At 34.4% G+C, this 26,996-nt stretch overlaps 1 protein-coding gene and 1 long non-coding RNA gene across 8 annotated transcripts in view; one reads left to right on the plus strand and one right to left on the minus strand.

The window, feature by feature from the left end:
• Positions 1 to 22,703, minus strand: part of LOC127837589 (uncharacterized) — a 253,953-nt gene extending 231,250 nt beyond the window's left edge. For 2 of the 7 annotated variants that reach the window (XM_052364847.1, XM_052364846.1), the window contains exons 1-8: positions 22,552 to 22,703; positions 22,407 to 22,430; positions 18,893 to 18,940; positions 18,336 to 18,445; positions 11,165 to 11,236; positions 6,631 to 6,692; positions 4,542 to 4,594; positions 3,063 to 3,115 (exon numbers count right to left, since the gene is read on the minus strand). In XM_052364847.1, coding sequence (XP_052220807.1) covers positions 3,063 to 3,115; positions 4,542 to 4,594; positions 6,631 to 6,692; positions 11,165 to 11,236; positions 18,336 to 18,445; positions 18,893 to 18,940; positions 22,407 to 22,410 — 402 coding nt within the window. In that variant the 5' untranslated portion in view covers positions 22,411 to 22,430; positions 22,552 to 22,703. Of the gene's footprint in view, positions 1 to 437; positions 578 to 1,340; positions 1,489 to 2,467; positions 2,540 to 3,005; positions 3,116 to 4,541; positions 4,595 to 6,630; positions 6,693 to 11,164; positions 11,237 to 18,335; positions 18,446 to 18,892; positions 18,941 to 22,406; positions 22,431 to 22,551 lie in introns of those variants that run through there. The other 5 variants (XM_052364841.1, XM_052364844.1, XM_052364845.1 and 2 more) reach the window with 5 other exon arrangements.
• Positions 22,704 to 24,341: 1,638 nt separating this feature from the next.
• On the plus strand, positions 24,342 to 26,395 carry LOC127837622 (uncharacterized). Its single transcript, XR_008029376.1, has 3 exons — positions 24,342 to 24,505; positions 25,019 to 25,184; positions 25,954 to 26,395. It is a non-coding gene; the product is annotated as an uncharacterized LOC127837622 (long non-coding RNA).
• The last annotated feature ends 601 nt before the right edge of the window (positions 26,396 to 26,996 follow it).

Below are 26,996 nucleotides of genomic sequence, written 5' to 3' on the forward strand. Positions count from 1 at the left end.
TTTGACATGGCCTAGATTGAAATATGTGACTTGACTTTGGGTCAAGTTCCCCAGGGGAACTCGGTCCCCGTACACCCATTTTTTCCGTACCAAAATTGTTTCGTACCCAATATCATTTTCGCAGCCAATTTTTATTTTGTTGCAAAAAAATGTTCGTACCCAATATTTTTTCGTAACCAAGTTTTTCGTAACCAAATGTTTTTTGGCATATTTTTTTTCGTTCCCAAATTTGTGTACCAAAACTTTTTTTGAACCCATATACACGTTTGTGATGATGTAGATCAACTTAAATTGATGCTTGTATAAATCCATCCTCTTCAAAAGCATCGTCACACCAGTACTGTTAGTACTTTGATTTATTATTGCGGGCATAAGGATCGAATAAAACAAATTATTTACCTAATTGCAACTTTCTTATAGATTAGCACACACACACACAACATTATACAGCTTTATTAACGGTCAAACTACACAGTTGAACCAACTACATCTGACGGGTCCAATCCCAGCGCCTATGGAATGACTTTAAAGGTAGTTTCGTTGAACTTGCCTAGTTTCCACAGGTTGTAAAGGTGCACTGAAAAGAGCTGACACTGCGTTAGTTCGACATGTTCAGCTTTCAATGTGACTAAAATATCGAATCGTCAATACACAATCATCAATCAAAATTGTTAAATAATAAATCTTGTAGATAAAACGTGTATCACTAAACTTGTTTTAAATACATCTTGGTATGTTCTTAGGATTCAGAATATGGTTTAAATTTTGCTTTTAATAATGCCGGTTCCGAATCCCATTATAGACATTGTTTTTCTAGTATTCAACTTTTCTTGATTGCATTTTTAATTACTTTGGCGTGTGCTAAATATTATAGTTTGACGAGTAAGCATAAAACAACATTACTCAACTGTGTGAACGACAACTTTTAAATGGCTCAGAGATATACTCTCCTCACAATATCCAATGTAAAATTGCACACGAGGAATTGTATATATTTGCAGCCTGACACCCTATAAAATGCGTGTTTGTCTAAGTTTATTTACATGTCATCGCTGAGTCTTCACGAACACATTATGTGCTGACATGTGGCATATATACTGTGTGTATGGCAGAGTGTATTTACCAGGCATCGCTGAGTCTTCACGACTACCTTATGTGCTGACCTGCGCCATTTATACTGTGTGTAAGTCAGAGTTTATTTACAGGTATACTATACTATACCAAAGCGACCCTTACTATTATATACGATACGTGCAAAGGTCAATCTACGACGTAACATTACGCACATGCATTTAACCCAGTTTTACCAGGACGAGACTTATTTTATGAATGTACCATACCCTTGAGGATCTTGCAATCGCCGTAGTTACAGGCTCCATCTCCGCAGCAGACATTGCAGACCACACTTTCATGTTCGCATTCTGGCGAAGAAATACCATCGCAGTGACGCATATCGTCGAACAACCTCTTCATCAATAATCTACATATCTGAAACAGAGTTTGAAATAATCTTGAAGCTTTGCTTATGAGTCCATATTTACAGTTAAACGTTATATTGCGTTTGATGTTCTGTTTGAGTCATCTGTTTTATTTGTCGATGTCTTGCACTTTTTGTGTTGCTATAGGAGTTGTGCCCGGCTGTTGGTTTTGGACTTTTACCTTGCTGATATGAGCCTCGCTCTGAGAAAAAGGGGTTTAATGCAAGTGCGTAAAGTGTCGTCCCAGATTAGCACCTGCAGTCAGCACAGGTTAATCAGGGGCGACACTTTCCGCTTGTATGATATTGTTCGTCTAAAAATGTCTCTTTTTATAAAAAATCCGGTTTAGGCGGACAGTGTCGTCCCTGATTAGCCTGTGTGGACTGAACAGGCTTATCTGGAACGACACTTTACGCACATGTTCTAAACGACGTTTCATAGGACGAGGCTCATATGAAAATGAGTGCGTCAATACATGTACCTTTTCTAGTACTGGGTCTGTGGTTACAACATTATTTTTAATATTATAGAACGAATATTACTTTCGATGAAACGAAATAGCTTGATTACACCCAATGTCAGCATAACTTTATTACGATAAGTATAAACGCTCTTTCATAGAATTGTCTGGATCAGATAACAACGATCTCATCATTACGCCATTACTCGTCTTCTTTTTGAACGAATTACCTTTTACGTATATACTAGTATTCAAGTATTAGCATAAGCAGAGTACACTGACTAAGCGTTTAAATTATTCAATTTGTGTATATCAGCAAACGCGATTGTCATTGTATACGAATGTTCCTAAATTATGCATTCATTAAACTGGACAAACATGTATAATGACAAAGGTAGGTAAAAGAAACAGTTTCAGCGGCTTTTCTGATTGATTCGGCACTGCACGTTTATGTTATTCTTATAGCATTACATTCTCAGATGCGATTGCGCTATTTGTATGCATGACCATTAACTGTATCACGACTCACGTATTTGTTCTGACACCCGTATTTGAACGTCATAGCCGATCCTGGATGGTACTGATTGTTGGCATAGCAAACCTGACAATACAAACACGCATTCTATAGTAATTATAGGGTCCGTCACACAGAGTTACACATAACAAAACATAATTTTTTGAACCCTCTGATACACAAATATGCAGGAACACTATAGACATGTTCAAGCAAAAATTAGTGCAAACGTTACTAACATGTTTGGAAGTTTGAACATTACACTGGAAAAATACAGTATTTAATGTATTGTGTTCTGTTAAATCATGAACATGGCTCGGCTGAATGCATTGCTTGTTTTTTATAATGTAACATTAGTAAATTGGTTACGGTTTCATGTATTCTCTAAAGCATTGATGTCCGGTTCACATCCATTTAATTTATATAGATGTAAGGTGTATTCATTTATTTGGATCACATTTCTTATTTTCTAACGTAAACCTCCATCGTGGTTTCTAATGATGATAAGCAGTCGTGCTGTACTCAAAAAGGGGTTCCATACATAAAAAGATACCTGGTCGGGGTCACACGTAGTGAGAGTGATACAGTCCGAAGGTTTGGAGACTGATGCCTGATCAGACTTGGATGAGTCGCAGAAGTAGCATTGAGATGTGTTCGTATTGTCTAAAAGCACGTGTATATAATTATATTAATTATATTAATCATGCACTTGCTTTGCAAATAAGCGTATGGTACATGTGGAGAAAACATATAATATTTGTACATCTATTGAACAAAGATTATTAAGCTGTGACTAGTTATTAAAATAATCTTATTATTTGTTTTTTTCGTCATATAATTATTATGATTAATCATATGAATGATGACACTATTTTTCGAGGAATGCAACAAGGTATTACTAGAAGCGTTCAAGTATGAATTGTTGTGGACGTTTTTTTCAGACGGCATCGCGATAATCACGCGGAACCGACAGTCGTGGGTATATTTAGATGCAAGTTTTATTATGTATCCTTTCCCGTTAAAATCCGCTTAGTTGGCATGTATTTATGAAAAACTAAACATTGTAAGTGTACTTATATACAATTATACAACAATGGTTGGTAGAGAGTTCAATACGCCGCGGCATTACTGTCCCATATGAGGAGTCGTTGTATTCGTTGAATTGGGTTTAAAGACGTTTTTGGTTACATATGTTTAGTGAATGGACATAATAAAATAATAAAATGCATTTTTCGAAAGTTATTTGCTGTATTCAGAATTTAGGTGCAAGCTGGTTTTAATAGAAGATAAAAATACATATTGCTTCAACAAAACAGGATTGTCTGTACATCAATTTGCTGGAGTGAAAGAATTATGCGTGTTTTATGCAAAAAATTATGCGTGTTTTATGCAAAGTATTATGCGTGTCTTATGCAAAGAATAATGCGTGTTGTATGCCAAGAATTATGCGTGTTTTTTGCAAAGAATTATGTCAAGGTGTCATCATATAACAATATATCGTAGCATATCAATAAAAAATGAAAATGCCTTTAACCGTTTGATCAGAATGTGTACTTATTTTTTAAGGGTAAATACTGCAATGGTACTCATTAAAAGTGTTATCGAAATCTTTCAATGATACACGGTAATGTGCGTATATATTTTCAAATTTAAACGCACCTTGGTTACTTCGCAGGGATTGGAGCAAGGTTTTTAGGGATTAATAAAGATATTTAAAAGCAGGAGGCAAATTACTCCGCGCTTGAAATTTTTATTGGTGAAATAAAATGTTTAGGGTTGGAAATACTAAAATACATAGTTATTGTCTTTCTGCATATTTGTTAAATGCTCTGAAATGTTTCTAGTAAAAAACTGAGATAAATACAATGCAAAATCTCAATTTGTGTAATTTAAACTTTATTATGGAATTATCTTACTGGTGATATTATATAACAAATGATACAACGCAGATAATTCACACAAGTGAGTAAATCTCAAAACGATGGCATCTAAATCAAGTATTCTGTACATGTATGAGAAACATGTGTTGGCAACTTAAAAACAAATACCAATTTGATTATCATATATATGAATATATAAAAGTAATTACCCTGTCTAAGTCCACACAAATGTTTGTTACAGTCGTCTTGGTTTGAACAGCATCTTATAACATGGCAAAGTGTGTATATAAACATTAAAGCCTCATAAACACTGAAAGTCTACGAATATTTCGTAAAATATTACGATATCCGAACATCTACGAGTGAACGCGAGATAGGCTTCGGGAAGCTCATGAGACTACATCGTGCTTCCGAAGCTGCCTTAATCCAATCTGTCGTTCGCTTGGTAATGTTCGGATATCGTCTCGAGAAATTCAAATGGAATATATTGTCACACAAAAAATTAAAACGAACATTTTTTATCTCGTTAAATATATGGTATCAAACCACATATAGCTTTGAACTTTAAATTTACAAATATAAAAACATATATAATCCGGAGATTCATATATAAACGTTATCAACACAAATTTGCATAAATAGTTTTACTTGATTTCGTTTTAATATAAAGAAATGAAACGATGCGTTGTTGATTCGAATATTTTGTCGACACCAGAAATATAGCTGGTTTCGAACGCTTGGTATACCTTAAAACAGACTCGATCGAGGGGATTGTATGTGTTCGTGATAAGTTTTAAATAGGTGTAAAGACATGACCTGTAACCTTGTATACCTTCTTGGAACTTGAAAAGACTCGTATTCTAAAATGGATGAACATTCAACAGATATTTATTAGATAGCATTGGTTCTCGATGTGGTATATGCGTCAACTTGCCACCAAGCATCGACGTGAAATATATCATACAAGTTCTGAGAAACTATAAACAAAAATATATTAATTAAAAGGTCCCTTGGTATTTACTCGTTAATACTGAAATCAAATAGATTTCATTTTTATGTCTCCCAGTATATACTGGGAGAAATATTGTGTTGCCATGTCTGTTGATTTGTTTGTTGGCTTGTTGGATTGCGTCAAACTTTAACATTTTCCATTACTTTTGCAATATTGAAGATAGCAACTTAATATTTGGCATGCATGTGTATCCCATGGAGCTGCATATTTTGAGCGGTGAAAGGTCAAGGTCAATGTTATTCTTCACGGTCAGAGGTAAACAAGAGATGTGTTTGTCAGAAACACAATGCCCCCCTAATGCGCCGCTTTTTTCCTTTGACCTTGAAAGATGACCATGACCTTTCACCACTCAAAATGTGCAGCTCCACCAGATACACATGTGTTAAATATTAAAAAAGTTATGAAAATGTATTTTTTTATATTTTCACATTTGACCTTGAAGGTTTAACTTGACCTTTCACCACTCAAAATGTGCAGCTCCACGAGAAGTAAATAAGAGATTGATAGAATATTATATTTTTTACCTTTGACCTTGAATGATGACCTTGACCTTTCACCACTCATAATGTGCATCTCCACGAGATACACATGCATGGCAAATATGAAGATGCTGTGTTTAATATTAAAAAGTTAGGATAAAACTTTAACGAAGGTTAAACAATACAATGATATTTGACCTTTGACCTTGAAGGATGACCTTGACCTCTACTTTTCACCACTCAAAATGAGCAGCTCTATGAGATACACGTGCATGGTAAATATCAAGGTGTTTTGTCCAATATTGCAAAAGTTATTAAACTTTAACCAAGGTTAAAGTTTTGGACAGAAATAAAGGTCAAAAACAATATACCTCCGATCTTTCGATCCGGGGGCATAAAATATGGGTCAAAATCGTCAAGCTTTAACCTTTGCCATAACATTTGCAATATTGAAGATAGCAACATCATATTTGGCATACATGTGTATCTCATGGAGCTGCACATTTTGATCAAGGTCAATATGTGGTTATCCTTGAAGGTCAAAGGTAAAAAATATGGGGGACATGGTGTTTCACAAACACATCTTTTTGCTCTTGTAGTGATGCTTCTGATTTCCTTAATCAAACTGTTGATCAATTATTATAATTTAATATCTAGGAATAACTTTATTTACGAGAAACATTAAGTAATAGCCGATACATAATTAGAAATATAACTGTTACGTTAGAAGTGCGGATTTATTGCAGGTGTATGGCGAATACAATTATCGTAAAGCGTATGGGATTTAGTGGGTGGAAGAGGACTTACTGTGAGCAGCTGACGACCTCATCCCGCTTTCCTATTGCACCAGCTGTACCCCCTTTGCATAGCTTAAAGTACCACAACAGCAAAGAATATAACACAACAATTTTACTTTGTTTGACTTATCATTTGAAAATAAAGCATCTACAACATGTATTACATGTAATTTATTCTGCATATTTCAAATTTATAAGCATTTATATTGAAATTAACCGTGTTAAACAAACTTGTTTGCTTAATAATTGTTCTTTAAAATAATAAGTATCATAATACATATTATTCATGTATACATATAACTGAACAAATATATTCAATTCAATGTTTTATTTAAGTGGTTAGTCTCATCCATTTCATGTACATACTTATTACAAAGCATGAAAACATTCATAAAAACATGAAAATGGCCATTCTATGTAAGAACTATAAGATACTATGAGGAGTAAAATATTTCCTAGTTTTCACATTCTTGTTCTTTATATACTTATTTAAATTAAAAGTTGGGTTACCATTGCTAATCCATAATTAAAAACTGCCATAAGATATAATGAAGTAAAATATTGACATTGCAAAAAAGTGGCACTAACGCGCAGAGTATAAAATGGTTTAAGAAATCGATTTTCAACTCTGACCAGGTCGGAAATGAACTGATAAGCAATGGTTACCTAAGCTTAGATACAAACTAACAGACCCTGTTGACAAAGACTATAGTGACATGGCTTACATTTTAGAACAATATACATTTTAAACCCGAACGGTGACTCCAGACTGATTTCAGAGAGAGAAATATTTAGCAGATCAGACATCCAGCACATACTTATTCCGAAGGAATAAGCAACCCTACCCAGTTTCCCATAAAAATCTGGAATACGGACAAATCCCCTCCCGGATAAAAACCCTCCCGTCATTTTCATAGGGGGCGGACGAAAACCCTCCCATGAATAAACATAGGCGGACAAAAACCCTCCCATGAAAAAACGGGGGAGGACAAAAACCCTCCCATGAAAAAACGGAGGCGGACGAAAACCCTCTCGTAAAAGAAATATAACACTTAGTGTTGCAATTATTAATCCGACAAAATTACCCACTGTGTGTATTGTGTATTGTGTTTTCAGGGGTGTGAAATTGAAAGAAAATGTGTATCCATAAACTGTAAACATACCGCTTTCTAATATGCATATATATCCGATAATCCAATATAATAACAACATCAATTAAAACATAAAATAAGGCCATTTAAGTAAAATAATTCTGTTGACAACTAACAATTCGTTAGCATGTAACTAATTTGTCTTTATTACTTATTTAATTTATCTTTGACTGTAACGTTTTCAATTGCATTTTTGCGGTCAATATATAAAGCATACTGTATTGTCAAATATGTCAATGATTCGGTTATTTAGGCCCACTAATCAGCTAATCATAACAATTAACTAGTAAATGGAATACAATAATATATATCAAAATAGCAAACTGTGAATCTGCAACTGCGGACAAAAACCCTCCCGTGAAAGGAATTAAACACCGACAAATCTTATTGCTTCACACATTGTTGCATATATTAATCCGCAAAATTTACTCAAAAAAGCAAACTGTGAATCTGCAACTACTTTTAATTTTTAGTTTAATTAGTTTAATCACAATCAATTAAAAGCAATTAAACGCCGACAAATGTATTTGCTTCACACAATGTTGCATTCATTAATCCGAAAAAATCACTCAATGTTGACAACATTTGCTCAAAATATCATACTGTGAATCTGCAACATATAAAAATCAATTTGTTTGTGTAAAGGCACACATCCAAAATGGAAATCATCACCAATTCAGCTCAAAAGAAAAGACTCGCGCACAATGGCTTCGTCTACACTAAGAAGAAAACGTCAAAATCGACTATACGCTTGGAATGTTCGCAACGCGCGGCAAAGTTTTGTAAGGGCGCTGTAGTCATCAGTTTCACGTCGAAGCGATGAAGCTGCGTGAAGACAAACGAAATAAAGAATGTCTTGGTAAGTCTGTGTCCGCCTCTGTTATTTTTGCGATGATGAAAAAAAAGAAACACGACTTTGATGTTCTTAATGCACTGGCCGGAGCACAATTTGATATTTTATATATTTTATATAAACACCCTACTTGCTATTCATACTAAGTAATCACGAATAGCGTAGTTCTTAGCATACTAAGTAATAATAAAAATCTTAGTTCAAAAATATATAATTGACGTCAAATAGGTGTAAAATAACATTTCAATTCGGAAATATTTTAATTAGTCAATATATAGTGTAATGTTACCTACTGAAGTGAAGTCACTATTACAAAAAATAAATATCTCGGATAACCGACAACAAAATACAAATGTCGAAAATGACATTCGGAAATGACCGATTTCGGATTAAAAATTCATAAATAATCGTTGGTACTTGAATTCGTGGCTCAGATTTCACCAGAGGTTTTTGTCCGGTCCCGTTTTTTCATGAGAGGGTTTTTGTCCTCCCCCGTTTTTTTCATGGGAGGGTTTTTGTCCGTCCCCGTTCATTCATGGGAGGGTTTTCGTCCGGCCCCTATAAAACTGACGGGAGGGTTTTTATCCGGGGGGGCTTTTGTCCGGCATTCTAAAAATCTGTGTAACTTTATACAGGATTTGGTCTCCTCAGTCTGGGTGAACACCATTTAAGTGAGTTATTTTGCACTATCAAGCGTGTTACAACTGTGCATATAATAATGAAAAGGATAAAATACTCCAACGTAGGTCTCATTAAAGTATTTAACCAATTTTGAGTAGATGTATTTTTTCCTTTCATGAAGAATAGAATAGCAGATTTTGGCTGATAAATACATCTCTCTAGTAAATATATATTTCAATTTTTCCCAATCTGACATGGCATGATTATCAGGATTTACACTTATATTATCCATTAGCATTTTCCTTGCATCAACATACAACGGACAGTGGAAGAGTACATGTATTTCATCATCGATCTTATCTGTACAATAGAAACAAGTTCTATTACATAGCTCTATATTTAAAAACTGACCGGTCTCTAATCTAAGCGGCGCCACACCACACCTAAACTTAGTTAAATCTATTCTATAATTGAATGGTATTTTACCGCTTAAATATGTTACAGTACCAAAATCTACTTTAAATAGTTTTTAAGGCCTTAATTTATTAAGTCCTATGCCCTTTTGTCCAGATTCTCTATTAACTCAATTTCTCCATTTAATAATTTCCTTTGATAATAACTTAAACTCCATATCAGTTATAACATATTTACTATTACCAAATGGTATATTTACAATATCAGACATATTAAGATCATTTAAACACACCTTTAATCTTGTGTACCCATTTCGAACAGATATTGTTTTTGTCCAATTATACATTTTCTTGTAAATTCTAGATTCATCAATATTCACATTTCTAAAATGCTTTCTACAAACAGATCCTAACTGTTTAACTATCGGTGGTGTCCAGCCCATTTCACCCGAAACAGCCGCATCTGGCGTGTATTTACCAACACCAAGATAGTAACGCATAGCTCTATTCTGAACAAAGTTGTTGCATGAATAGGATTTATCTCCTCACATTGGCGCACTATAATTATGTGCAATATCGTGAACTAAAACAGTTTTGTAAAGGTTGAAAACCCGAACCACAAAAAGCCTTACAATTAGAAATTACTAAACCCAGTGCTCTAGATGCAGACTTAGCTACACTTTTTTGCTATTTCATGGTAGTCTAAGTACTCATTTAAAATAAAACCAATGTATTTTTAACAATGTAGAATTTCTTAATTCATTCCAGCAATTTTAATGATATGTTCAGTTTTAAAAACACTGTTTGATCTAAAATGAACAATCTTTGATTTATTACAGTTAACTTGCATAGAATTTCGTGAACACCAGGCAGAAAAAGAATCAAATAACAGTTGGAGGTCATCAGCATTTTTTTGCGAGCAGAACTACACCATCAGCAAAAAGGAGAATACATACTTGTTGATCATCTATGTCAATACATACTCATAAGTTACTCAAAAAGGATATCAAATCATTTATGTAGATATTGAAAAGCACAGGCAACAAAGGACTGCCCTGCTTCAAGCCGCATTTGACGTCGAACCACTCTGAATCGAACAAATTTACTCTCACACAACATTTTACATCACTGTATAAGGACTTCACGGCTTGAAGCAGACGGCCCAATAGTCCCTCATGCCTTAATTTCACAAACAAAATATATGTATACAAATCGCATTACTGCAAGAGTAAGTCCTTGCTTATTTATAATATCTAAATTATTGTTTGTCACGGCATCACAATAAAGATCTTGGATATAAAGAAAGAGAAAATTAACGAGTTTAACAAATGTATGCTAATACATAAACATCGATTCTAACCAAGCATCGAAATATACAAGCTGCAAAAAGGTATGTTAATGTTTACAGAAATTTTCCTAATTTCTGTAAATAATGTTTTATATTAAGAAAATAATTAAACAACCCAGCACATAATTGCGTGTCGGAAGTTCAAGCAACGTACTTACCTCTCTTCCTCGGCAACCTCCTCGGTACAAAATATTTAACGTTTCCGTCACCACCTGATCCATGTAGCATTCCTGTGAACGAAACACAACATCTGTCAATTAAAAGTGTCAATTTAACGGCATCGTTGTTTGTCTTATACACTTTGATTTTTAATATCATTAATTAAATATGTTGTCAATATTCTTAAGTTGACTCTCGTACTAAATACAGTGATGGAGTATTATTCAGAGGTTATTGGCAACCTGGTGTTTGATTATCATTGCCATTATGAGTCAAATATATCCTCCAGGTTTTCGGCCCACCGGCCATTATTGACGTGGTGGGGTGATAATCAACCAGAATGCCAATCACCTCTGAATAATTGTCCATCACTGTCTGTAATACGAGAGTCTACTTAAGAAGACTCTGATCACTAACGTCTTAAATACGTTTGTTTTCGTATACAGAACAATGTTATTAAGATCGCGCCCCGTATTTTAGTATACTTGTATACTATATATTTCAGCAAAAAAAGATAGGTCGCAAAGTAATTGACCCTTTGTCCTAGTATAACTACTTGTGACCTCATGAATATTTCTAATAAACAAGTTACAGGAGAATAACTCAATACAGAATTGTGGTACGAAAATGTGAATTTTTGTTACCGAAAAACATGAATTATAAAGTAGTTATGTTTTTAAATTAAACACAATTATTAACGTAGTTATTTTCAACATGATCATAAACTTATTTAAGGTCAAACTGTAACGGTTAGAAAACAAGTGGTTTTGTTGAATAATTTCTTAAGTGTGCAATGCTGACAAATGTCTAAGTACTGCACAGTAAGTTAAATGTTCGATTAAATAAGAATGTAAAAATCTGTGTCATATGTTTCCGGGAGATCTGATCAATAATAACACTTGTTCTTAATCAAAGTTCCTATGTAAGCATGTTGTCTTAGCAACATGACATGGATCTAGCACATCTTTGAGAATTAAACTGGGTAGCTAGATTTACATCTCAAAATAAATTCTTAAACTTTGAAGGAAGGGTAGAACGATGAAAACATTTAACATTTTCAATAGACGTAGATAACAGAGATTATCATCTCCTTCTTCCGATATATCCGACTTTATGATATCTAGCGCATTACGGGATTTCGCGAGACCTGAAGAAAAATTGAAGCGACGCCATTTTGAATCCGAAGCGGGTAAAATCAACAAAGAAAAGAGCGAATTTAGAGCGAATACCATGTTGAATTTGACTGAATATATTATGTTTCAATTGCTGGATAGTGTTATCACCAGACTAGTTCAGTAACCAAGCGACATCATAGGAGGTTAGGGTAAGAATTGAATTTGATATTTTTTAAAGTGCTGATTCAGTTTAATGGGTAGCCACAGGTTCATATTGATATTCTTTTAGATCATATAATTACACCAGATTTGATTTACCCCATTTTTGCAGATGCATGCATAAGCCAATTTGATTTTCCATCTAAACTCTTCATAGTTGTAGCGACTAAAACTTCGAATATAAAATATGGATCACATCATATTTGGTATCATGTTCAAGTGCAGATTGAGTTTTATGGCTGCCCATATTTGATTGTTATATACCTTTAAATGACATTTTGCAAGTTTTAATTTACCCAGTTGTCACATACTTGCTTTCAGCCATTTTGGTTTTCCATCAAGACATGAATATTTCGGGTGACATAAACTACAAAAGGGTGCATTGCATCATATCATCACTTATATTTTGTACAGTGTTGATGTTATTGTATTTTTGATCCATATTTTCATAGTTATATCCCTTTACATAAGACAATTACACCAGATTGTATTTACGCCATTTTGTGGGTGCATTCTTTAAGCCAAAATTTGTTTCCCGCCAATCTCTTCATAGTTTCAGCGACTAAAACTGAAAACATATTCTATGAATCATAGCATAAATGTTTCAATATATCCAGTTTTTCAGATATTTACTTTCAGCAATTTGGATTTTCCGCAAAACCCTTGCATATTTTGAGTTACCAAAGCTAAGAAGGGTGTATTGCATCATATCATAACTAATATTTGTATACATTGCTTATTGCACTTTATGTATTTTCACAGTTTCATAGTGATATCCCTTTGGTAAAGAAAATTACACCAGATTGTATACACCCCATTTTGCAGGTGCATGTTTAAAGTCAAAAAAAGTTTCAATCCAAATTCGTCATAGTTGTAGCGACTAAAACTGAAATTATATACTATGTTATGAATACTGTATCATGAATGGTGTTATTTTAAAGTGAAAATTGAGTTTAATGGCTGCTCATATGTTAATTGTGCTAGTTCTTCAAATAATAAAATTATGCAAGTTTTAATTTATCCAGTTGTTCAGATATTTGCAATCAGCCATTTTGATTTTACGCAAAAACCTTGCATATTTTGAGTGACCAAAGCTATTAAGGGTGGCATTGCATCAAATAATAACTGATATGTTTATAAATAGCTGTTTGTACTTTATTTACCCGCACATAGCATAGTGATATTCCTTTGCATAAGAAAATTACGCCAGATTTTATTTACCCAATTTTGTAGGTGCATGATTTAATTTTGTTTTCTATCAAACACCTCGTTGTTGTAGCGACAAAAACAGAAAACATAAACGGTACAATGGACTATATCATAAATAGAGGATATTTGTTGGATTCGATGGAATATTGATTTTATTTCACGAGTGACCATATACAATAATATTTTCACGAGTGGCGCAAATATGAATTGATTATGATCACGAGTGAATCGAACACATTTTCTTTTTTTTTCACCGTTTATTTACATTGTTAACAAGTTAACTGGCTAATATATCGCTGGATTTATGACGTCATTTCATCGAAAAAAATGACGTCATTTCACATTAAAACTGTGAAAAATATCGTTTTTTTTCACTGTTATTTTTCACTGTTTGAAACAGTGAAATACCAGTTTTATTTCACTGATATTTTTCTATCAACCACCGGAAAGCATAAAATAAATAATTTTATTTTAAAGAGCTGATTGAGTTTTATGGTATCCCTCATTTTCATAATGATGTTCCATGAAGCAATCAAAGTATACAAGTTTGAAATCACCTGTATAACATTCCAGCCACACTGGATCCACTAGTAGGCACCACAGGTGAAAGTAACGTTCCCAGAATAGTATTTTTTAAATATATATATATATATATTTTTAGGAGCCCAATATATTCAAATAAATATATAAAATCATGTTTAATGAGAAAAAAAATTGACAAAGAGCCATGAAAAAAACACCCTCAGATATTGAAATCAACCAATATCAGAGGGTGGGGATTGTTTGTTCATGGCTTTTTGTCATTTTTTTTCTCATAAAACATGATTTTATGTATTGATTTCAATATATTGTGCTCCTCGAAAAATACTATCCAGGGTACGTTACTTCCACCTGTGGTAGGCAATACCGTTGTTATTTTAATACAACTCAGATAGACAATAAGGATGGAAACTTACTTATTGCCATAAGCAATCGCATTTGTAATGTGAAAGTCCTCCATGATTTCGAATAAGTTTTGCTTTCGGAGCCCATTGTAGCTTGAACATATTCAAAGTTGTTATCTATGTACATACTAATGTGAAAATACTGAGCTCAGGCCGGGGATTGAACCCACGACCTCCTGAGTGGTAGTCAGACACTTTAACCACGTCCCTAAAGAGCTAGCCCAACAGCAAGGCTGTTGGAAGTGACCTTATTTCACTACACTCCTCCCCCTTTTAATGTTTCAAGGCCCAGACACGCCCGCTACAGCATGTCTTGCATTCGCATTGCCCTCCCAGAAACCATTAAACAGCTCAGACCCATTCCCGCATTCAGTGTTCTTTTTTGCCTCGTCGCCATTAATGTGAAAATACTGAGCTTAGGCCGGGGATTGTACCCACGACCTCCAGATCTATAGAGCTAGTCCAACAGCAAGGCTGTTGGAAGTGACCTTATTTCACTACAATACATAGTGTAATACCGGTCTGACTGACAATAACGTAGTGACATCACCATCTATGTATAGAATGATGTACATATGCTCAAATATTGAACCATACTGTTGTGGTTTCACTGCACTATTGTTATTGTCGAAAAAGTGAGCTGTATATATTAGGGACTGAGTGCTTTAAGTACTTTAAGGATATCCGAAAAGGGTTTATTGCTTTCGGGCGGATGGATTCTTTTCGGAATTTTCCGTAGCGATGAGGTTTTCCCCTTACGTCATTCAAAGGAAGCGTTCTGATTGGCTGCGAGCAACCCGAGTACCGGTCCAAGTATCACAGCGCGGAAGAGTATACAAATGACGACACAGCCGGAATGCTAGCTTTTAACATAAGGAACTTTCGGCCAACAACATCTAAATTCATAACACATCTACTATCACTTGGAACTCATTTAACAATAACATTTCAACGACAAGAAGAAGGCGTACTGGAGGATGGAAGCGTAAATAACTGAATCTTAATATAAAACGGGAACATTTAATGATCGACGACTGCTTATTAAATTTAAAAGTGATGGCCGCCGCTGTTTGATCTCCAACTTAACAGGGACAAGGGACTCAAGCTATCCCGGTTGTATGACAGTCTCCTCGTATCACGTCACCCTTCACCGGTCATGTGACTGTGACGTCAGTTAACCATGGATCAGCTGATGAAGAAGATATGGTATCTTCGAAAATTCAAAAGTAAATTAACCGGCTATGAGTCCAAGAACTTACTCAGTCATTGCTGAATATGTTTGCCAGGTGTATTGGTATTTGGTAATGAATTATGAAGTTATATAGAAATGCCATTCAACTGTTAAATCTATGTTCAAGTAGTATTGTATTGAATGGACTAAAATTGTTACTATGAAGGTTATTACGAGACCGTATGATCACACATGGTTTAATAGGCTCGAGCCGGGCCATATATCATATAATATAGCATTATGCACATAAGAGGGCGTACCTTTCAAGTTTAGTTTATGCTTCTATACAACATGCCCTCGATATCTAAATATGCCTTTCATTACCTTTTAACATTCTTGAGTCCCATACACAACTGACAGATGGCCTGCACAAATTCACTATCACAATGTTCATCATAATCGCTATACCTAGAAGTAAATCCAGATTTAAATCCTCGTCATCACAAGACACAAAATCCGTCTAAGACATGGTGAAGATACACAAAAAAGCGACTACATTACTGTATCGAGATGCTATATATCGGATAATGGCACAGTGTACTGGTCTGACGATTTCTATATACATACTCTAGGTGGTAATGTTCTAATTGGTAAAATCGTGCATTGAATCTAGCGGTAATTAAAGAGAACAAAGAACACAAACATTCAATTAGATCAGACCAAGAATAAATGCTCAAATTTGTTCACAGCTTGGTTCAAATTATATCCAAGGTAACTGGCATTCAGATAAATCAAATTAAAATGAAAAACAAACATCTTATTAAAACAAACATTATTAGTTGTTTGTCGTAAGATTCTGGTCGCTCCTTTATTTGAATATTTTATCGTATTTCAAAGGAATCCTTAAATACCGGTAATCATTGTTTTTTTTTCAACTTGGAGTCTGATATAATTAATACATTAAACAATTTGGTTATGATTTATTTTTATTGACACATTACAATTGTATGATAATACCGCATACATTCTCATTTTGATAATACGTAAAAGTTAATTTGTTTCCAATCACAAAACCTGGAACGCGAAATCGTGTTTCAGAAATGTTGATAAGTGTGTTAACTACCGTGGCAACCGACAAACAGGTGCGAGCTGCCTATCTCTGTTATCTACGTATCTGTTTTTTGTAACAATGAGACTTCGTGTTTGTTTCGGTCTTAGTGCTCTTGATAGTTATTTCGTCAATATTCAATAGCGACTGTAGACGCCGTCTTGAAACAAAGTGTAACGTATTTGCCTATAAGGCATAGTTGCCGAGATGACGGTGTCAAAACACACCGGAGTATTGGGGTAAGCGTTCCATACCTGTACCAACCTCTTGTGATATGTCTATAGTAATAATACAATATTATTACTACCAGTTTATTACTTAATACATAATTTGCGCTATGCATTTACACGCACGTCAATTACAACAATGACAATTGCTAAGACAGACAATTGAACACTTCATAAGATACAGCAAGAATAATAGTCGGTCAAATATGCCATAATCAAGTAAAGAGATGAAAAAATTTGTTTATTTTTCGAACAAAATCTACCCTTTTTGTTGTGCCAACCCAAAACTTTGTTTGATGATATACATGTTGAGATTTTCATTATTTTTGCAAAATTTACTGAGATAAATATTTAGTCTGAGATCCTGTTTTGCTAAATTCAATTAAATTGAATTAATTTTAACGTAACTAAACTTTCCTAACGATAGAATGTTCAACCGACTTAAAGGATGTCTGAATTTCATTGCATATTGTTATCAAATTGGAAAACAAAATCACAATTTAACTGTAAACAAAGGTCACCAAACCTATTAAACCAATGTTTTTGACGATATCAAATAACTTTTCGATTAGTAATTCTTTTAAAGTTGATTACGTCATACATGTTTCGATACTTAAAACTCACTTTTCGTCGAATCCATTTTTATGAATTTTCAGTCGAAAAGACTAAAACAAATCAGTGTGTTTTATCGAATAGAGTTTGCTGTGCAGTGTTTTATGAAATTCATGTGTTGATGTATGTTACTTTGTAAACAAAGCCTTACTTTACCTTAATATTTTGTACGTAGTTTGGGGTCAACAATTGATTTGAAATAACCTTTTGCAATTCATATGTCTGCAAACTTTATTAAGAAAATAAAAAGCCAAGATCGGCTATCACTGCTTCACATTTGTGCTCTAACAAAAAGTTTACCTGATCATTATTTTACGTGCGATTCCTACACCGTGTGAAGTCAATTTATTTGTATGCAATAGAATGCCCACAATTCTGATGAGTTCCCAGTTATATTAACTCACACCATGACCTTCCTACGATCTTACAAGATGTATGACTATGTGCAAAATGTTGTATTGCATTCTTTTAGAAAGAAACGCATTATAGTTGTGTGCATATGACCAATTCAATAACTGCGATTACTTTACGATTTGATCAATAATGACAAATCACGTTATAATACCTCGGTCCTGTTGTCGCATACCGCCTGCTTCGTGCAATCTCCAAGCTCCAATGCATTGTTGCATAATCGACACTTCAGTTGATCCGCGTCCGGGATTTCCTGGCCAAACACTATATTGAAAATATTTACATGATATTAAGAAATCGCCACCGTGTACGGCATTACTTTCATGTATTTGGAAATCGACTTTCGTATGATCATCAATAAGCCTTATACAACCAATTGGAAGGAAGTGGTTTTCAACAAAGTAAAAAACAACCACATGTAATATTATTAGCATGGTCCTTAAATAAAATATAATATAAACCATGAACATTAATTCATTAATTACCGAAATATAACGTTCGGCAACCAGAACAATTAGATCTTTATGATAATAAGTTGAATCTGAGAAAAATGGTACAATAAGATCGATCGTACAAAAGTCATTTGACTGCATTTGTTTGCATAATATACTTGATATTTACGAGCAGTGAAAGCATGGATATTTAACGCAAAATTGACAAGCTCAAACACGCAATCAAATTTGTTTTAAACAAAAAAACAACATAACTTACCACCAATCAAGAAGAAAGCGACCCCAATAACAAGCCTCGTACATGTATCTAAAATCATACATTTATCAAACCAAACACGAATTATTATTTATATCATATATAATTGAACGCGTTGGTCATATCCTTAACAAATGCAATACATAATGACAATGTCAGAGCTTAAATGATTTCTTAATATACGTAGAAATAGACTAATAACGTTAAATTTATCAAACCCCGAATAATCCTATATTTCTCTGTGTACGACGTATTTGTTTCTATTAAATACTTAAAATTGTTTAAACATACAAACATATAGCACGCAAAACATCACGTTACGAGGTCATGACCTGTCGGTAACATGGCGGGCTTCTTGAATAGTCGCGCGGCATTGCTGTTAAGAATTGCTTAAAATATTTTGCTTGTAATGAAAATTGAAATACCCGCGAATATAACAACCATGTTAACAATCGAAAGTAAGGAAACAGGAACATAAAATTGACAATGTAATTGAGGGAGTGTTTAATTTAGTTATGTCGTGTATATAGCTACTCATTTTTAGCACGTTTATCATATACCACGCCAATGAGAGATTATGGCGTAGAAAAAGGATCAGACTTGTAACAGAGACCGATCTCAAAGACATGAAGCTATGAACGTAACAATGGCAGATGAACCAGCAAAGCAGGACAATACTACATCTGTCATCAAGGATCAATGATCACATAGTTCGAGAGGCAGGTAAGTCATTTCACAATCGTGTATGTGCCTCAGGCGACATATACATAACAGCACACGGTGACATGTCTGTCATGGAACCTAGACAAATGCTAACTATAAAAGCAGTACACATGTTTGCGACACATGTACAACCCATTTTTCTAGACGAAAAGACTTAATTTGGCCGCAAAAAATAAAAGACAAGTATACGTGCTCTGCGGAAGTGGCGACCGGGAGAACAATCAATATTGCCTTCAAAACGTCTGAGGACCACCCTTTGCCCTTAATCTACGTAAAAGAATGGCGGGGGGGGGGGGCACCAGCATGCGAATCCTTTACCAGCTCCTCAGCACCGGCATGATCAAACGCACCGATGTCGAGTTCTACCTAGCTTACATTACAAAAATCTTTGACTTCACAAGGAATAACGAACTCAATATTTAGCATGGGTATCGTTTGGTATTCTTTCCACACATACGGAACTTCAAATTCTAATCAAAACGTAACGTCACGCGACAAAAAAGAATTTTAGCATCGATGCAACCATGAGTAAAGTGTCGTATCATCATGGAATATTTTTTAGTGCCCCTTTGAAACTAAGTATCGGTACCGTCACAAAGAAGCCTGGATACCTGCCAAGATGGACCAGTTAAGATTTACCCGATCAATGAGCCTGAACTTTTAAGCATTGAAGCAGGATTTACCTTTGGATGCTTGTGTTCGCGACTTCACTCTCAATGGAATAAAGCTTGGTCTTAACATCGTCTACCCGAAAAAATATCGGAAAGTAATGAAATTAATAATTACATATCGGTAATCAATGCTGATGCCCGCGCGCGTTGTGAATCCCAAATTTTACCAGTGATTAAAATGGGTATTGTGAAGATTTCGATGAGACACCAAGTATTATTTCAGCTCTATGTGCGATACTTTAGAAAGGGTCATCTAAGGTCATACTGATAAAACTGTAGCAGAACAAGCGGTTAAGTGCTACACGATTACATAAGGACGGAACCCTTTAGATAACACACGTTAAGATGCCGTGGGATACATATCAAATCAACCTAGCGTAATCGGACATATTCTGGAGACTCTCATAAAATATTTATTATCAATTAACGCCTATCGTTTGATGCATCTTTGTCGCCAAAGTATTTCATCGTATAACACAAACCGCGAGTGCAATTATGGCTAGAAAGGGTTTCAAGTAGATCATTTGTTATTTAGACGAATTATTATAATCGCTAAACCGTGCGACCAAACAAAAATGTATTACATGAATTCAGACGTCTTTTCCAGGAAAAAAGACGCCAAATAAATTATAACAAATTCGAAGAGCCGTTCCAAAGATTATTATTCATTGGAAATACATTAGGTTCCGAAAGTGATACCATTATAGACGAAAACACATCTGAAATACGTTAGGATTTAAAGAAAACACTTAATAGTAAAACGATTATATAGCGCCAATCCCAAAGTATAATTGGGAAGTTAAAATGGCTTTAACAGTGTATTCATTGTAATCGTACGTTTTTCAGAAGGCTCGTATATCAGTGTAATAAATAAGAGTTATCTTGGCACCGAAATCGCATTACATATAACAAAGTTAATCAATAGCAAAGCGCATTTCCGAAGTGCCACTTACAAGCATGACAGACAGTCGTTTATGTCCAGACCTGCTAGACACAGATTGGAATTGAATAAATGTACCCACTATGCTAGCCCCGCTTTGTCTTTCACAAATAAGGTACTTGCAAGCCTCTACGCGGAGACGTTTGTATTAATCATGTGAAATATTGTCTAAGTGAACCGACAATGACCCCGGCAAAATTGGAATTCTTTTTGGCCATGCGGGCATCTTTCTGTCACAAGAATGACATTTCATCAGGTTCTTTTATACTGTATGGATATTTGAAATCCACATGTAATTAATAATATATCAGTTACGATTTACACACTCGAACAAATCCTATCCAACATATGTATATTTTTGTATGACAATTCTCAGCACAGTTAAAATATTAGTTTCAGACTCCCACATACTTAAGGGTAACGACCTTTAGAACTTTCATATGCACAATGGTTTTTACATACGTGTATGCATGGTAAAATTATGAAACATCGTATTTGCATTTTTGTCATGCACAGTATTGAATTTTGTCTTAATGGTAATGATTTGACTTAATATTGCTCGCTTAATAAGACGGATTTTTTTAGTTTTGTAGAATAAAGCTCCTGCTGTTTGTTTTGTTAAATTATTATTAAATAACTTAATATCGTTTAAACATAAAACCATGCAGAGCGCCAAACCTCACGTGACGAGGTCATGACCGGTCGGTTACATGGTGCGGGCTTCTTGATTAGTCGAGCGCTTTTCTTGCTCGGAATTGCTTTCTACCTCCCTTACCCGTTTTTTTTATTTTTATTTAATAATCTATCTGGTATGAAAAGTCGGTCTTACCTAATGCTAACCCTGTATTTGTATTAACACAAATGGCATGCGCGCTATGGAATTGTGAGTGTATGTGTATGATTTAACTAGAATAAAGCTTCATTTACCCCCCAGAGTTTGTTTTTATTTTTGTTTTAATCAACATGGCCATGTGCCCGACCATAATTACTGTTTAAATGTGTTATATAACACAGTTTAAACATTAATGTATTTAACGAACAACGACGTATAGCATGTGAAACAAATGTTTAAGAATATCATTATGTAACTTCAAATCACACATACTTAATCTTACTTGATATAAAGGTTAAACATCAAGCAAAATTACATTTTAAAACACATCAATTATTATGTTTTACTCACTCATTTTCGCATGCGTTTTTTCTTCTGAAAGGGTAAAAGAAACACCGCGTAAATGTGTTGCATTAGGAAAGAATACATGCATGATTCAAAGTAAAGTTAAAGCTAGAAACAAAACGAAGAAATCAAATAAACATATTTAACTCACTGCTCTCTGTCGACTTACAATTATCAGTGGACCTTCTCTTCGTGATACATTGAATATAGATAGAGGCCGATGTCAAGTGGAATCGTGAGGTCTGATTTCGTTACACATGTCAGTGAATCTTTATTCAGCACAGAGGTCAGATAAAGGCTGCCTAGGCTGATAAGATTTCTACAAAAAGAGCGATAAAAAGGCCTACGAATTTAATGAGAGGTAACAGAATAGGAGGGCCTGTTTTTATAGCTCTTAATAAAACAACAACAATGCTTTCTAAAGCGAGTATACACGATCGAGTAATATTTTGTTAAAACAATTTTAATGCTGATGAAAAAATAGTATAAACATTCAAAAGCGGTGTAATCCGAAAATAAACAAATCAGAGCAATGAACTATTGCGAATCATACAGTTAACATTTTATTATGTACAAGCGATATATACACTACTGACAAATCCCATCTAATCTGTGCAGATTTGTTCATACAACACATCGATAGTGTCTGGTGCTATAACAAATACAAATATTCTGTGCAGATTGTCTATACAATACATCGATACAGTGTCTGGTGCTATAACAAAAGCGAATATTATGTGCAGATTTGTTCATACAACGCATCGATACAGTGTCTGGTGCTATAACAAAAGCAACTATTCAGTGCAGATTTGTACAACACATTGATACAGTGTCTGGTGCTACAACAAAAGCGAATATTCTGTGCAGATTCGTTCATACAACACATCGATACAGTATCTGGTGCTATAACAAAAGCGAATATTCTGTGCAGATTTGTTGATACAACACGTCGATACAGTGTCTGGTGCTATAACAAAATCGAATGTTCTGTGCAGATTTGTTCATACAACGCATCGATACAGTGTCTGGTGCTATAACAAAAGCGAATATTCTGTGCAGATTTGTTCATACAACACATCGATACAGTGTCTGGTGTTATAACCAAAGCGAATATTCTATGCAGATCTGTTCATATAGCACATCGATACAGTGTCTGGTGCTATAGCACAAGCAAATATTCTGTGCAGATTTGTTCATACAACGCATCGATACAGTGTCTGTTGCTATAACAAAAAGCGAATATTCTGTACAGATTTGTTCATACAACACGTCGATACAGTGTCTGGTGCTATAACAAAGCAAGTATTCTGTGCAGATTTGTCTATACAGCACATCGATACAGTGTCTGGTGCTATAACAAAAGAAATGTTCTGTGCAGATTTGTTCATACAACGCATCGATACAGTGTCGGGTGCTATAACAAAAGCGGATATTCTGTGCAGATTTGTTCATATAAAAAATCGATACAGTGTCTGTGTCTTCACCAAAATCGAGTATTCTGTACAAATTCGTTCATACAACACATCGATACAGTGTATTATTATTAAATAAAATATTTTTGATAAGACAATAAATGTTTTCTTTTTTTTTAATTTAATATAGCCATAATATGGAAAATGTCTACGTCTCAATTATTTATTTATCTACGGCGAACATTTTGTGACCTCTAGATGCCTTATCTTTTTAGGAGGACATGTCGTGTTTAGAAAGTGCTTATTAAAACTATAGTCCTCAAATTTAAGCAATGCAGCAAAAATGTATGACATATGATGTTCGTTGTTAAAAAAATAACAAAACTATAAACTAAACTGATTGAATTATGTTATAATATGCTTATATAAGCGATGGGCACAAGGGAGGCAACTGCGTACGGCTCATTTATTACTGAAAAAGTCCTGCGCGAACTCTCGTTCATAAAAATAGTGCCGATAGGGGGTCGGAATTACGTCGTGTTTAAGGTGGTTTTCGATTGGATATGGTTAAAATAACCAATAATCATATAATTTAATAAATTTATGTTCGCGGGCAAAGCACTTTCCTTTCCACACAGTTGCGTAGAAGATTAAAAGAAAGCCTCAGAAAATTTCCGAGATCGAGAAAAATAGGTAAGATACATTGCCCAGTAGAAGAATTGCTTTTATTTTGTAGGTTAATCATTCTCCTTTCCTTTCATGCCACTAATTGCTTCGCAAAATGCCGTGATTCTGCTGGTTGTTGCTAATGTTTGGACCCACTATTGACCCGTTTCATGAATGGCAAGATGGCCGCCGTTGTTGAAAATTCATACGACGTAAATATCAATTGTTCTTTTTTTTCCTCTGTAAAGTTGCCAAAAAAAAAGTGTTGTACATGCTTAACATCATCGAAGGATGTATTTATGCCGACATTATATCGTAATGGTAGATTTCATTCGTATATCTGTAAATAGACGTTTGGATAATACAAAATACAGACTTGCACATTTCGGACAGCAAGTATTTCGGATATAGCATTAATGATACAAGATGCAATAATCTTTATTTAACGTCAGATATGAACAACAATTCGATACAGTCACTGTATTTTTGTTATATTATGTAGATATATTAATTTTTTGATTTCAATTATTCTTTTTGCAGACATATGTCTGATACTAATAAGTCAGAGTCTCAGGATTGGGAAGAGTTTGACTCGGAGTCCGACATTGAGCGGTCGGAGTCTGACAGTCAGCGTGTATCACCGCAGCCAAGTCAATTTACACAGGACCTGGCAGCAATAGCTGAAAAGTTGAAGCTTCCGCATCAGGTACTAGATAAAAAATAATTTGCAATGTTAACCAATATATATTTTTCTTAGTATATAAATGACATTTCAGCAGAATGACATTTTGAAACATAAACCCCATATAATTTTATTTTATGGCAATGTATCGGTCATTTTGAAATACATTTATTATCAACATTAATTAATCATCATTATTGTTATTCACTAATGTTTACGCATTTGAAATATATACTGTTATACTTTTAAGAATTCAGATATCACAAAATGTAGTTTAAGAAGCCAAATATCACATAATTGAGTTTAAGAAGACTGATATCACAAGATAAGGAAGAGTAGTCTTTTTTATTTCTAAAGCTGTAGTCTTATCTAGTCTACAATCCCTCAGAAATTTTCATAAGAAGGCTACATCCTCTCAACATTTTTCAATATATTCATGCACTTATCCCAAAAAAAAAAACTTACACCGGGAAATTTCATTCCCCTATAACTAACATTGCGTGACTTGTATCCCCAAATTTTGGGTTTCACACACTTTTTCCTATATAATATGAAGGCTAAGGCCCCTTCCCGAACAGCCTTAAAACAGCCTTGAATGGTAAAAACAATGAACCTTTAAGCTATTTTCCGTTTAGGAAAGTCTCTTCTTAAAGAAAATCCAGTTGAAGCAGAAAGCGTTTTCCCTGATAAGCCTGTGTGGACTAAACAGGCTTATTAGGGATGACACTTAAGGCTCATTCATTAAGCCTCGTTTTCCCAGAGTGCGCCTCAAATGTTCATTTACATGTTACAGAGTACCGCAAGAAGCTGCCGTTTGTGAATGCGGCCCCGATAGAGGAGATTGAGGCAAAGAAGCTGAAGCCAGCGGGAGGAAAACTGAAGAAATCAGGAAGAAATCGCTATAGGCGATTACTGAATATAAGAGTTTTTAAACCATTGGATAGGTTTGTTGGTCACCTATCTTAGGAAAAATACTTACAGATACATTGAAGTTCAAATAACTAGTGTTAGGTCTTATTTGAATAAGAAGAATTTTGGTTTTTGAACCTATTTAATGACGCAAATGATTTTACTTTTGTTAAACATGTATGACAGCGAACTATTGTCTTCATGTTTACCTTATTTAAGTATAGGCTGATGTTTTTGTGGTGTATTTATAATTTGAGGACTTATTTTACCTAATGGACTATTTATTTTAATTTAGTGAACAACATTTAAAACTTGTCAAAACTATTGAAAGCCCCTATAAGAATCTCAACGGTTTGTAGTGACCACTATGTCTGATCGTGACACTGTCGGTCTGACATTTAAGAGTGCAGTTGAAGTAAATTGATTCATCAATCGTCATTTATGAAATATTTCAATCTTTGGGATTAGTGTTTGCCTATATGCTACCTTTTACTGACAAAAAAAACAACACATCAACAATGTTTTTTTTTCATTTTCCATTTGAACAACTCGTCATCGTGATTGGGAGGCATGTGTCATTTGTATTCATCATTTTGTAATGTCAGGTAATTGGACATTTCACAAGTATTTATATATTGTGTATGCACAACAAATATAACTTGTATCAACAAATTTTGTGTTAGTTCCACTATAGTTATCATTGAAAATAAAACCTTAAAAAAGCTGCAGACTTGTTGTTGATAGCAGTAAACACAAAGGCTATTCACGCACATAAATATATATTTGTATGCCCCTTTTTATTTTGCCATAAACTGTGCAGTAAAAAGTGCAAAACCAATAAAAAAATATTTGTTATTAATATGTATTAATGTGTTTTATGTCTAGAAAGGCATTCACATAGATAAAAATAACTTATTAATGGCCAAA

The sequence above is a fragment of the Dreissena polymorpha genome, chromosome 7, assembly GCF_020536995.1.
Source record: "Dreissena polymorpha isolate Duluth1 chromosome 7, UMN_Dpol_1.0, whole genome shotgun sequence".
Lineage (NCBI taxonomy): Eukaryota > Metazoa > Mollusca > Bivalvia > Myida > Dreissenidae > Dreissena > Dreissena polymorpha.